This window comes from Meles meles, chromosome 4, assembly GCF_922984935.1.
Source record: "Meles meles chromosome 4, mMelMel3.1 paternal haplotype, whole genome shotgun sequence".
Taxonomy (NCBI): domain Eukaryota; kingdom Metazoa; phylum Chordata; class Mammalia; order Carnivora; family Mustelidae; genus Meles; species Meles meles.
The window spans coordinates 103,815,550-103,829,305 of NC_060069.1; the positions used below are offsets into that span (position 1 = coordinate 103,815,550).

General features: G+C 41.0%; 1 protein-coding gene across 2 annotated transcripts in view; it reads right to left on the reverse strand.

Annotated features, from left to right (window-relative positions):
• TMPRSS7 (transmembrane serine protease 7) overlaps window positions 1–13,756 on the reverse strand; it is a 37,346-nt gene that overhangs the window by 13,145 nt on the left and 10,445 nt on the right. For both annotated transcript variants that reach the window (XM_046003089.1, XM_046003091.1), the window contains 5 exons: window positions 13,013–13,241; window positions 11,582–11,712; window positions 9,610–9,722; window positions 3,760–3,866; window positions 379–515 (listed from right to left, as the gene is read on the reverse strand). In XM_046003089.1, coding sequence (XP_045859045.1) covers window positions 379–515; window positions 3,760–3,866; window positions 9,610–9,722; window positions 11,582–11,712; window positions 13,013–13,241 — 717 coding nt within the window. The remainder of the gene's footprint in view (window positions 1–378; window positions 516–3,759; window positions 3,867–9,609; window positions 9,723–11,581; window positions 11,713–13,012; window positions 13,242–13,756) is intronic.

Sequence of the window (13,756 nt, forward strand, 5' to 3'; positions counted from 1 at the left end):
ACAACGGTTGTCTTCTGATCCACCAAATGTTCATATGTACAAAGATTTAAGAGTAGCAGGGACAATAAGTCAAGAAATGGGTCTGTCCCATATTTCAGGAATAACATAAGAAACGCTTTCTCAACTATAACAAAGAATTATGTCATTTCTTCTACAATTTAAATGATAGTAGTAATAAATACATAAATTTATGTCTTATTTATTATGTATTTTGTTTATATTATGTGTATTTATAAAACATTTATTTACACATTAGTAGTAACTGAGCAGAAATAAATCCATTTTTATTCCTTAATTTCTCAAAATTTAGAGTTACAAAGTATGAGGCTCTGTTTAACCATTTATTAGAGTTTTCTAAAAAGCGAAATCCAGACTTACGTTGACTAATGTTGTAACTTCCATATTCCACCAGAAGCGGCTGGTCAGAAAGCCTTGAACTGCACTGCAGCTGAATGTGAGCGAGCGGACTAGGCACACGGAAGATCGTCTGGTGATCCATGTAGGAGCCACAGTACCTGAGGAAGCGAGAGTCAGGGGAAGAGGCGTGCTTGAGGCTCTGTCCATGCATCCCCACTGACAGTGAACACATGGACACTTTGGCACTTTGGGCTTCGTAAGCAGAGATGCTCACCACAGAGTTAACGGTGGTTCTCCAACCTATGCTAAGTGACTGAGTAACTTCTATCGCCTCAATTTTCTACTCTGCTAAATACAACAGCAGTACTCTTGACTGTTACCTAGTGTTCTCCTCACCAATACTTGTAATCACAGAAACATGGGTCCTCTCTTTCTCTCTGTGTAAATAACCATATAACAAGAAATGCCTGCTTTTGCCCACAAACCTCGCCATGGAGCAGAGTAGAATCCATGAGCTCAGGATGAAAATATGCAAAGAACCCAGAAATAGTTAAAGTAAAACACAACAATATTTTTTTCCAAATGAAATTGAAAACCAATGTGCACTTTGGGGCTTGTCCTTGGTAGAATTTCAAAATAACAATGTCTGCCCGCAATATTTCCTTACCTTGATTTTTCTTACTTCTTGTACCTAAGAACAGATGCCCCTCCTGTTAGTAATTCTTATGATATGAGCACTGTGGTTAGTAGAACATGAAATATTACTATGCTCTCTGGGGGCCCGTGGTACACGGGTACACAGGTCTCTGCCCTGTGTAGACGAAGTTCTTCCCAGAGTGAAACCTACAAGGTCTCAAAGGGAAACAGCAAACACATGGGCTGAGGAGGGACATCCTCCACTAGAATCTGTGAATGCCAATCTCTTCTCACCCCCAAGACCCTTGGGCTGGAGTTTAGAGGGGAACAGTAAGGAAGGGGGGGCATAGTGGTGGCTAATGGAACTAAAATTAAAAAAAAAAAAGTGAGAAATTAGAGAAACCAGCAAGAGTTGGTTTACAGATACAGACACATGACAGGTAAGAAAACTGAGAAGTCGGGGCGCCTGGGTGGCTCAGTGGGTTAAGCCTCTGCCTTTGGCTTAGGTCATGATCCCAGAGTCCTGGGATCGAGTCCCACATCGGGCTCTCTGCTCAGCAGGGAGCCTGCTTCCCTGCTCTCTCTGCCTGCCTTTCTGCCTACTTGTGATCTCTCTGTCTGTGTCAAATAAATAAATAAAATCTTTAAAAAAAGAGAAAGAAAGAAAAGAAAAGAAAACCGAGAATTTAAATAGGCGAAGTAAAGTGTTCAAGTTCTAAGTAGTGAGAAAGTAGAAGAAGGATTAGGACTCAAGTCTGTTGGTACTAAGCCCTAGAACTTTCTAGGGCACCAACAGCTTTCCTGTCAGGAACTTTGCTCTGCAGAACTTCCTAGGAAGGACATTCATTCCTTCAGGGCTTATAGGCTGCCTTCTAGCTGCTCTGAGCTTGCACACTCCATCCTCACCTTCTCTGAACTCATGAGCACTAGGCTTCCTTGTGCCAGCATTATCTTTTCCTATTTCCCCATTATGCCTTTAGGCAGCTTTTCAGCAAGGTATCAGAAATTAGTTCAGTTAGATTCTTTCCTTTTTAGATGAAAATAACTGATAATGGGCAGGGCTGGCATTTTAAATCCTAAGGGCACAACTAGCATCAAAGGAATCTGATAGGATTTCTCCCAGCCAGCAAGACAGAGGGAAGAGCTGGCCCTTTGGAGAAAGTATTTAGGGCAGAGAGCTTTTCTGGTATTGATTGCTTGGGAGAAGATTTTGTTCATACTTTGGCAGGAACACTCCGTGGGTGGTGGGGGTTGTTACTTCGGACAAAAAAGAAATAGTATCACATTTTACAAAAGAATTGTAAAGAATTGTTTTCTGGACCTCTAATGAAATACCAGAATGCAATATTCTTAAAACTTGGAGAGGAAGCACATTCCACCCAATGTGCTTTACTCATCCAATGTCATTTCCAAAGCAATTTTTTAAATGCAGTTGACACATGATGTTACATTCATTTCAAGTACACAAAATAGTGATTCAACAACTCTATCCAAAACAATCATATTAATTATAATAATGGTTAATATTTTTTTGGTGTGTAGTACGCATTATTTAATTGAATGCTTACAAAAAGAAAAATCCCTCCTTATCTCATTTACAGACTGAAAATCAAAGAGATTAAATTATTTGTCCTAGTTAATACACTACTGAATGACAGAGCTAGAATTTGAACCCAGGTATTCTGCCTCCTACATAATAGACCCTGATTCAAAAGTACTCCCAAAAGAAGTATAATCCATGTCTTAATAATGGATCCAAGGATGCTCTTAAATCAGATAGGATTTATCCCAGTGAAGACAGAACCAATGACTACTTTAGCACGTAATTCAAGAGCCTAAAGAAAATGAAAGAAGGTTGTTCAGGAAAATCATTTAGAAAAGGAAAGCCTCATTCATGGATTAACAATGAGCACAAAATAAGCAGGCAAATCCCTTAGGCTAACTTCACAAAAAAAATCTTACCTCAAAGTAAACTTCGAAACTATTCTGCTATAAAGACAGGACATTCTATATATTTTTTAAAAGATTTTATTTATTTACTTGACAGAGATCACAAGGCAGCAAAGAGGCAGGCAGAGAGAGCAAGGAAGCAGGCTTCCTCCTGAGCAGAGAACCCGATGTGGGGCTCGATCCCAGGACCCTGAGATCATGACCTGAGCCAAAGGCAGAGGCTTAACCCACTGAGCCACCCAGGTGCCCGGGACATTCTATATTTTTTAATACAAGATCTATTACAACTTCAGAAGCAAATAAAGAATAACAACCACTACAGGACAAATGAAAGATGAGAGTGAAGAGCTCCTTGGTCAGTACAAGCTCAGTCATCTAGATTTCTCTCATCAGCCTCAACCCATGTCCCAGCCTCAGGATACAGCCAGGCCAGTGTAGCCTCTCCTCCCACAAAGAACTGGCTAAAGGTTTCTACCTTTCCTATCACCAAGATTCCTATTTACCATTTCCTCCAGGGCTGCATGGTTTGAAAGACTTCATCTGCCAAGATATTTTTGTAAAATGTATAGTATATACACCCATAGCCCAGCAGCAAAGAGCAACGAGCCAAGGACTTGGGAGTCATAAGACATGGATTTGAATCCTGGCTTAATCACCTATGACTGAGTGACTTTGAGGAAGTTCTTAGCCTCTGTATCCTTCTATTTCCATAGCTGTAAGTAGTAAACTGTAAACTCTTTGGGAACAAGGAATCCAAGGCTTTGAACTTCTGGGTCAGGCCTTTCATCAGATTCTTTACATCCAGAACCCACTTACATGTGCTCATTAATTTCCCACCATCCATGGTCACAGCCTTTTGCACTCTTTTTGGTTATTGAATAGTTATGGAATTTCAGTGCTATGCCAAGGCTTGAGAGCGAAGTCTGTGAAAAACAAACATAAGTCAGAAAAATGTTTCAGTTGAAGGACACATTTCAGGCTGATTCCTCATTCAGAGCTCATTCCCTTGACTTGCTGTTCTCGGGGCATTTTATTCTTTGTGCCCTATGGCTTTTGGTGGGGTAGACCCAACTCCCCTCCCCCAACAAACTGGAATGAAGAGAGCATAATAGAGAGGGAAATGAGTGGCCCAGTTCCCAGGGAGCGGCTGTTAGGTCCCAGTTTCAGTGAGCTGGATGACTTGGGACACATTAGATTATCCGTAGGTGTCGGTTTCTTCCTTGTAAATGAGCTTGAAAACACCCCCTTGTTAATGAGTGCACACAATTTCCTCCTTCGCTGACAATAACAACATAGTTTATTTAAAGCACTACTCAGATTAGTTAAATAAAGGAGAAATGAATCAGCGTCCTCTTCATATTCAACCTGGGTATTCCTGAAGGCAGCCGCTGAGTCACTCCTAGGTCTGCCCAGACAGGATCAAACAAGAAAAGAGTCTGCCTGTACAGCACCCATGTGAGAGCATGTGTGTGCACGCACACCACCTCCCCCCCACACACAGCTGACCTTTTGGCAACATTGTATGACATACACATACATTATGTTTGTGATGTCACGATTTTAGGGTTTTTTTTTTTTAAAGATTTTATTTATTTATTTGACAGACAGAGATCACAAGTAGTCAGAGAAGCAGACGGGGGGGGGGGGGGCAGGCTCCCCGCTGAGCAGAGAGCCTTATGCAGGGCTCGATCCCAGGATCCTGAGATCATGACCTGAGCCTAAGGCAGAGGCTTAACCCACTGACCCACCCAGGCACCCCACAAATTTAGTTTTAATTTTCATTTTGTCCCAGAAATTATTTAGAGAGAGTTTACACATTTCCTGGGAGTGGAATTTTTGTTCACCCGCTCTCAAGCTTTCTAATTCTATACTAATTAGATAAGAGATTATTCGTTGCATGTATTGCTTTTTAATGTTTTTATTTATTAAGGATTTTGATGCGATTGGATATGTGGACGTCCAAGGTCATTTGAAAGAAAAGGGTAATGTATGTGTGTGTGGTATGCTATCCCTCCTAGCTGTAGTTATTGTCCCCACTACCTCTGTCAGGAACCAACAGAAAGGAACTAAAATCCCTCAGTTAAGCATTGTCCATTTCTCTTTGTATTTCCTATAGATTTTGATTTATGAGTATTAATGGCATGTCCTTTGGTACATAAATAATTATCACAGACCTTCACGTGGTTCACCCTCTTTATCATCATAGATCACCTTTCATTTCTCACCCAGTGTTGTTGCCCTAGTGTTGATCTCCACTGTCTTCAGTGCTAAGGTTCTGATCCCGGCTTTCTTTTTGTTTATAATGTCTGGTATGATCATGCCCATCCTTTTACTTTCAGCTTTAGTAGGTCACTTTTTATGCTGCCATCTTTTGTAAATAATATACAATTAAGTTATAATTATAGTTTTAAGTTATTTAATCTATTTGTGATCCAATTCTGTTATTTTTTCATTTAAGAGATGGATTTTACCCACTGATCTTTTTTATTGCTCTGATATTTGGTTTTTTATTTTATTTTTTTTTTCTTTTTTACAGATAGAGAGAGAGAGAGAGAGATTACAAGTAGGCAGAGCAGCAGCCAGAGAGGGGAGGAAGCAGGCTCCCTGCCAAGCAGAGAGCCCGACACGGGGCTCGATCCCAGAGACCCTGAGATCATGACCTGAGCTGAAGGCAGAGGCTTAACCCACTGAGCCACCCAGGCGCCCCTGATATTTGGTTTTTTAGAGATGTCATTGAATTTGATGTTACAATTTCTTTGTTGTGGGTACTTCTTTCTAACATGTATTTCTTTCTAACACGGACTTAAATACAGCAGCCCTCCTCCCTCAACCTGTCTCGAGAGGGAATGAATCAGTCTAAATGAGTTTAATGTCTCTCATTTAAACATCACAACAGCTCTGCTAGGAAGGTAGTATGAGTCCAATTCTATAGAAGAAATCAAAACTAACCAAAAATAAGTGACACATCCAAGGTTACCCTGCAGTTCCCTGAAGGCCACGCAGTGGCCATAGGGTATCATGGCACATGGAAATGGACAGTGAAGACCAAAGAGCAACCAGATTGTCTTATATTCAATAAAAACCAAGCGCTCCTGAGGGCACACAGCAATTTTTCCCCCAGTCTTGTTATCTGACTTTTTCTTCACATTAAAAAAAAAAAAAAAAGATGCCAATGGATAGTAAATATCTTGAGTAATCACTGTAATTTTATAGCGTAAGGACATATTCCAATGCAGTTCTCCTTAGGAAGCTCACATAGGCATTTTCACTGTGTTCCATCATTCCAAAGTAAAACAGATTTAAGTGCATCACTGCCCGCCCAATCTACACAGCCTCTCCACAGTGAAAAGAATTAGGTTCCTTTGCACACCAGATTCTACTGACACAGATTCACACACAAATCTACATTTGTGGCCAGATTGGCCAAGAGGCACTACTGATATTAACTAGCATGACCAGAGGGATCGGGAGGTGCAGGTCCACAAAGCATTGTGAAGTGTTTCGTTCAACAAATGAACAAAAATGGAAAACCACTACGTATGCTCTTACCTTCTATGTCCTGTGTTCTCTGTTCCCACTGCCCAACCCCTGCCTTTGCTTTGGGAACTTTTACCAAGTAAGAGGGAGGATTTCTCCTGATCTGGACCTGCTCTGTTGAAATATTTCTCTAGTTTTATGTTTTATGCATGCCCCTTCTCACGCACAAGTGGTTATGTACACACAGCTCAACCCATCTCCAATGGGCACTGGAAACTTCGGTGGTTCATGTTTGCCACGGAAGCAAGGAAGACCCATTTCCAAAGTGATAATAAAGAGGGGAATTGACATGGCCCACAGTAATCTCGCTTGCGTCGTTTGCACCTAAATTAGTGAGTGCGAGGCTGATGGCATCAGTGATAAAACAATCCAAAACCCCACTCTATGTTTCTCTTCTGAGATCGCATACCAAAATGTGTTAGTTGGAAAACAAAAAGAAGGAAGAGAGAAGGAGGTAAATATTCAACTAAGTGATTGCTACAAAACATAGGGAAACTGAACATCTTTAGGAACCCGGAAAAGGAGGGGGGATACAGGATTTGCTCAAGGAAAGCAGCTTGATTCCTTTGAATGCTGCCTGGGTCACTGTCTATTTGAGTAGCCTCTGGCCAGTGGCTTGCTGCAGCTCTATTTCCCTGTTTATAAAATGTGACGAATTTCTCTCCTATGTCACAGGTATGCTTTAAGAGCAAATAAAAATGTGTGTGTCTGAAACAAACAGAGGTGACATGTTCTAAGCCTCAGTACTCTTTTACACTTTTTCTTGTTTCACCACACTTATTCCCCTGCAGTCTGTAAGCTCCAAGAGAGCAAGGACTTTACCCTGCTACCGGGTGTTCCCTATGGTTATGCACCTGAAACTGACACTCCATAAACATGTGTTTATTCTTGGGAGAAAAGTCGCAGGGACTTCGAGTTGGAATGGGAGTTAATCCTTCTCAGATAAATGAGACCATAAAAACTCAGCTGAAAGGGAGTCTGCAAAAGGGATTGATTGCTCTTCAGTTACATTTGGAAATCAGACTAGGCACTAAGAAGGACTAAGGATGATAGAAATCAACTCTTGTGTATAAAAGGTTTTATCATGCCTTAAGTCGTTATTTTTATCACTTAAGTCCCTCTTCTCAGTTGTTTGTAATAAGTTCAAAGCTACTCTACAGGTGACTTTTTTAAAAGATTTTATTTGTTTATTTGACAGAGAGAGACATAGCAAGAGAGGGAACACAGACAGGGGGAGTGGAAGAGAGAGAAGCAGGCTTCCCATTAGCAGGGAGCCCAATAGGGGGTCTTGATCCTAGGACCCTGGGATCATGACCTGAGCCAAAGATGGACGCTTAACAACTGAGCCACCCAGGCACCCCTACCTACAGGTGATATTGTTTTTTTACATAATTTCCATTTGCAGAAATATGCTATCACACAATTTTAGGTGGCTGTTCAAAGCCATCTGAGGAAAGGACAGCTTTATTTAACGTCCACACTGAGGGGGACCAACCTTGATCTCTGGGAATTGGTGTGTCACCAAAGTCTGTCCCCAGTATTTCCAGTCTGTCTCCCATCTCCCATTCTCACTCCCTCAGTGGCGTGCTTTTTGCTTTATAAAGAGTTCTTTTTACTCAGCTTTTCTAACCCTTGATCCTTAGTGAAACAGAATCTGATATTCTTTTTTACATCCTGACTAGAACAATGTTTAGGGATCTTCACATTAGGTCTTATGGGTTACCATGGAATCAATGTTTATTTTACCTCAAAGGAACTTCAAACATTTGACAGAACTTTGGGGAAGGGGTCTTGTTCTGGCTGTCATAGAGAAGATACACTTGCTTTTTGGAGAGATAGAAGAGACAGATTCAATGTCTCTCTTTTTCCTTCCCCAATTCATGAGTGACCTGAGGCACTGAGATTCTGCTGCCCTGAGGCATTAAGAACTGGTGGTGGGCAAGAGTTCAGAAGCTTTGGGTTTTAATTATTTTGGGAATGTTTTCAACCTTGACGAAAAAAAAATAATTTAAAAATGTGTGCCATCAGGACATTGAAACTAAGTACACATATGAATATAATAAAATTATTTAAAAATACTTAACTCTTTGTGTACAAACAACACAGGCAGCAAACATGCTCCTGCCTCAGGGCCTTCGCCTCAGCTGTTCCCTTTGGCTGCAACACTGTGATTCTAGGGATGCATGGGGTTAGTTCCCTCTTGTCGGTAAGGTTTCCCCTGGCTGCTATTGAAGGTAACAAATTCCTCACATCCTACCCTTCATCCTCCAGATCGCCCACTCAGCTCCAGGACCTCCTTCTCTGCTTTGTTCTTCTCCATAGCATTGTACCACTATGTACCATACTGTACATATATTTGTTCATTTTTCACCTGTCTCCGCCTCTTATATGTTTAAGTCCCATGAGAGCAGAGCTTTCGTGTGTGTGCATCAGATATCATGGATCCCAGTGTCTAGAATACAGCCAGACACATAGTGGGCATTTAATAATAACATGTTGAATGAATGCAAACACTAAACTGCTTGTCACTTACATCTAATTGCTATGCCTCACAAAAATGATTTTATACATACATGGCGAAAGAGCCTTGCCCTATGTCCCTCCACAGGACACTACAGTTGGAGAAAGAAGAACAGTTATAGACTAAAATTTTAAAGAAAAAAAAAAGAAGGAACTCGGTTAGGGACCAGACAGAGATGTATATATTTTATATAAATTTACAAAATTCGGTTTGCTTATATAACTGAAATATATGTTGCCTGATTCAATGTATTCTATATTATTCTTACGGTGATGCTGATAGTGAAATAATTAAAAATTGATAAGTGAGCTCTATCATATTAAAATAAAAAACTGTTTGATCCCGTAACAGTATCTTTGCATTTTTTAATAGAGATGAACAAAATAACAATTGGAAAAATAAGCCTATCGGCCAAGAACAGTTAATTTATGGGCAGATAGTTGAAATTACAAGGACCTTTCGTGTTCTAAGTAATGTATTTGATTAAGGCTTAAATATAAAAAAAATTAACTCACATTCTTTTTGTAGTAAAAATAAAGGTAATTAAAAATAGATTCCTAAACATAAGATAACAATATTTTTCTAAAGTAGTGGTAAATCTAGGCTACCTGAAATTTCCAGGTACACTTGCATTTCGGAGGATAGTAGCTTGGGTAATATGGACTTGAAATTTTCCCTTCAAAGCCAGTGATTTCTTTGACCAATACTGTGTTTTCACACTCTGAAAAAAATATCCAGTAACACACAATGATTTGCAGTTGTAAGATTACGGGAAATGCATTGCATACATTTCTTTAACTACAAAAGCACACTCCTTGATCATCAAACTTATATACTTTTTGAAACTTAAACCAGTTTTTCCAAAAATAGCACCCTGTAGCTATATAGCTAAACTTATTTAAATTCTATATTTCTCTTCAATCACATTTTGACTACAGATCTATAGGAAGCTATTACTCTCTTTAAAAACATAGCTCAAATATATTTTTAAAGCTTCTAAGCCTATTTGTTCCCATTAATATATACTTGTTGTTGAAGAAATATACTCAGTTTACATAACATGTTGTTCTGTTTAAATAAAACAATCTAAACATCTATTCTTACTGTAGGGGCAAACTTCTGCTAAAATGTAATTTCCTTTATTTTGTTTGCTGCTTTCCCTAACACCTGGAATCATTCCTAGCATATAGTACATGCTCCATAAATGTTTGTTCACAAATTCCACTGCAATACTTCTGAGCTAATCATATTTTTAATCTTTGGAGTTAGAGATAATTTTCAACTCAACAAAATCTCAAATAGCTTGTTCAATTTGGCTCAATAAATCAACTTTGTATTTAGTTTCGTAACAATTTGACCAAACAAACCTATCAAAATAAGCCACTGCCTTAAAATGTAGGTGGACTTATGAAGCTATGACCATCTAACTTAAGCCAGCTCCACTGCCCTCCTCGCCCATCTCTCATTCTGATCCTTTGACCTTGTCAGGGCTCATGAAGAAGTTACAAAAAGACTAGACTTTCAGTGAAGGCTCACTTTTGTTTTGTTTTGTTTTACTTCACCAACCCAAGTCAAAAAGAGAAGAGTGAAAGGAAGCTAGGTCACTTTTTGCTCACTCTCTGACCTAGGAAAACCCATCAAACCTCTGGGTTTTACTTCCCGTGCACTTTCTAGGATGGCATGCACACGTATCGCTATTAACGAGAATTCACGGAAGACAGCACTGCAGTGTGCTAGGTACTGCGCTATTATCACTGAGCTGCGAATGCGCCCTTCTCTGGGGCTGTAACAGGGACTTTTCCAGCCGCTTCTCTCCTTTGCCACCTGGCTTCCTGCCAGGCCCTGCCCATAGGGGGCGCTGCAGGAACACTAGAACCCTGGAGGAGGAAGAACTGGGCTTCCTGCCTTTCTGTAGGGGAAACGACCCCGAACAACGATTCTTACCCCATCCTCCTTCCTCCCCTTTCCTCCCCTCATTCTTTCCCACCCCCCCCCCCCACTCTCTCCCGCCCCCCTTCGCGCAGCTACACTTTCTTCCTGTAGCAGAGCTGAATCCTGTTAGCAGTTTTCCCAACCTCCGTTTTATTGCGTCTTCCTCAAAGATACAGCCCCGGCTGTCTGGCAACCCCTCCTCGAAGGTCTGGGTCCCACCTCCGTGAACACCCGCCCCTGAACTCAGAGACACGGGCGCCGGCTGAGCAGCAACCGCCCTCTCCCCTCCGCCAGAGTTTCAGTCCACAGACCCCCTCCACATTATAAATTGTCAACATTGTCACCGATTTCCTTTGTGCCCCCCAGAACTACAGGGGGTAGTTGCTTCCTACAAGTATGACACCCAGAACACCTTAGGTTTTCTTTCTGCCTTTTGAGTGACCTAGCGGACACCTCCATGCCGAGTTAACAGTTGTTCACGTTAATGCTCGCGGTTTAAATAATACAGTCTCGCTCTCTGACTGGACCCTGATTCAAGGTCCCTGGCTAATAGGACTGGTATTACAACACAGCCTCAGGAGAGATAAGACTGGACTACGATAATAGATATTTTTCAAGGTGACTTTTTTTCAATTAGGAAAGACTTACGTTCTTCTGGAATGACCTCAAAAAATGCCCGGATTCCTGATAGCCTCCGTATCTGAGGAGACTTAAACGACACCAACATGAGATTATTTGTGGAGACGAAGGACATTATCGTTCTTGTGGGTTCACAAATTCTGAAACCAGACAACAAAAGTCCCTGAAGAATAATCGGTTATTGAGCGGTGAGCCTCCACCCACCACTAATTCCACCCATCTTCCCGGCCATCCACACAGTCCTTGTTAGCACACTCCACCCGCCAGATCTTCATCTGCCACAGGGCACGACAGAGGGAAGGTGATAAAGACATAGAAACTTCTGCCCGGTAACTATCAGAGAATTCTCCTGGTTGGCTGTCACTGGACCCCCCTTGAGATGGAGCCCGGCATAGACAACTACTGCAATGGCTGTGGTCCTGAGTTCTGGCCCAGGAAAACTGGGTTCAAAACTCAGCTCCATCGCTTAACTGGCTGAAAGAGCCTGAGCAGTCAAGGAACTAATCTTCAAAGATGCCAGCTCCCCGATTATGAAAGGTTGGTAGTACCAAGAGTCTATTCCTCACGGCACTGGGGTGAGGATTAAGTGTGATAATAGCAAAGTATGTCTGGAAGGATGAAAAGAAATAATAATAATAACTGAGGAATCAGAGCCACTGACCAACTTACGTTTCACTGTAACCATTACATACTGTTGAAATTTCTAGTATATGCATATTCATCACCAAAATATACATACATATGTAAAACACGGTTGCATACATACATAAGCACTATTAAAAATAATCATTCATGTGCCTTTTTGGCATAATAACAAATACTAAATTTCTGATAAATTATTACTATCATTATTAAATCATCAAGATAATACTTAATAAGCACTCACAAAAAGATGTCTGCTAGTAAGTAAAAAATATTAGGGTATGTATAGATATGTGTGTGTGTAATTACGTATATATATAGGAATGAAAATATTTGTGCAAAAACATAACAGACAGTTGTTCTAGGTAATGGGATTGTGAAATATTGATCTTGTTTTTCTCTGTTCACTTTCACAATGAACACTGTTTTATCTTTATAAGGGAGAAAATCTAATTGTTTTACTAATGGTGTGCAATCATCAGAAGACTTATTCTCACACACTAATGAAACAGTAGATTTCATTGCGGTTGCAATAAAAGTAAAATTAAACAGAAGAGTCACCTAGATTTCAGAAATATTGGCTGAACTTCCTGCTATACTGATTTTGACCCTTGTATGCGGTAAGTAAACAGCGAACGTTGTGTCCCAGAGGCTCTGGCTCATACAGGGGATACTTAAATAAGGCATGGGTCAGTCTTTGATCTCATGAGCACACACAAAATAGTTTTAAAAGTCTAAGGGAAACAAGATACTGCCCAAGAGAGACACTGTAAAAAAAGTCTTTACTCGCCAGAGTACCTATACAAGGTGGTGCTCCGGATTGGCAAGAGGGAGTCGTAAACGGTCAGGGAGTCAGTGACACAGTTGTCAGCTTCAATCTGGACGGACTCTACCGAGAGACGAATCAGATAGCCCACGATGGCCACCAGCTTGAAGTGACACATCAGCCTCCCTGAGGTTGCAGAAATCTCCAGAGGGTAGCGGAGAGACAGATGATCTGCATAGAAGTACTGAGAGCAGCCTTTGTCTGTGGAGACAGCACTTTGTTTTGTTTCAGGAACTTAAAAAAAAATTTTTTTTTAAAGATTTTATTTATTTGTCAGAGAGAATAAGAGAGAGAGCACGCAGGAGGTGCAGCAGGCAGAGGGAGAAGCAGGCTCTCAGCCGAGCAAGGCATTGGATGTGGGACTCCATCCCAGCATCCTGGGATCATGACCTGAATGGAAGGCAGATGTAGACTTTTAACTGAGTGAGCCACCCAGGCATCCCAGGAATGACTTTTCTAGACATCTTTATAGAGAGTAAGGACCATGTGGAGGACATCTGCTGTTTTAGCCAGCCTGGAATCTGCTCCCCTCTCTTCAGGTAACAGCACCTAGACTTCACTTTGAGAAACTACCCCTACTCTGCCTGTATGGTTTAGTTGGGGTTAAACTTACCTCTATGTCCAGAGATGGGCACATGACCCAGACTGGCCAATCAGAGTAAAAGAAGCTGGTTCATGAATGGGCAGGCCAGCTGATCTGAGTGAGACACTAAGTT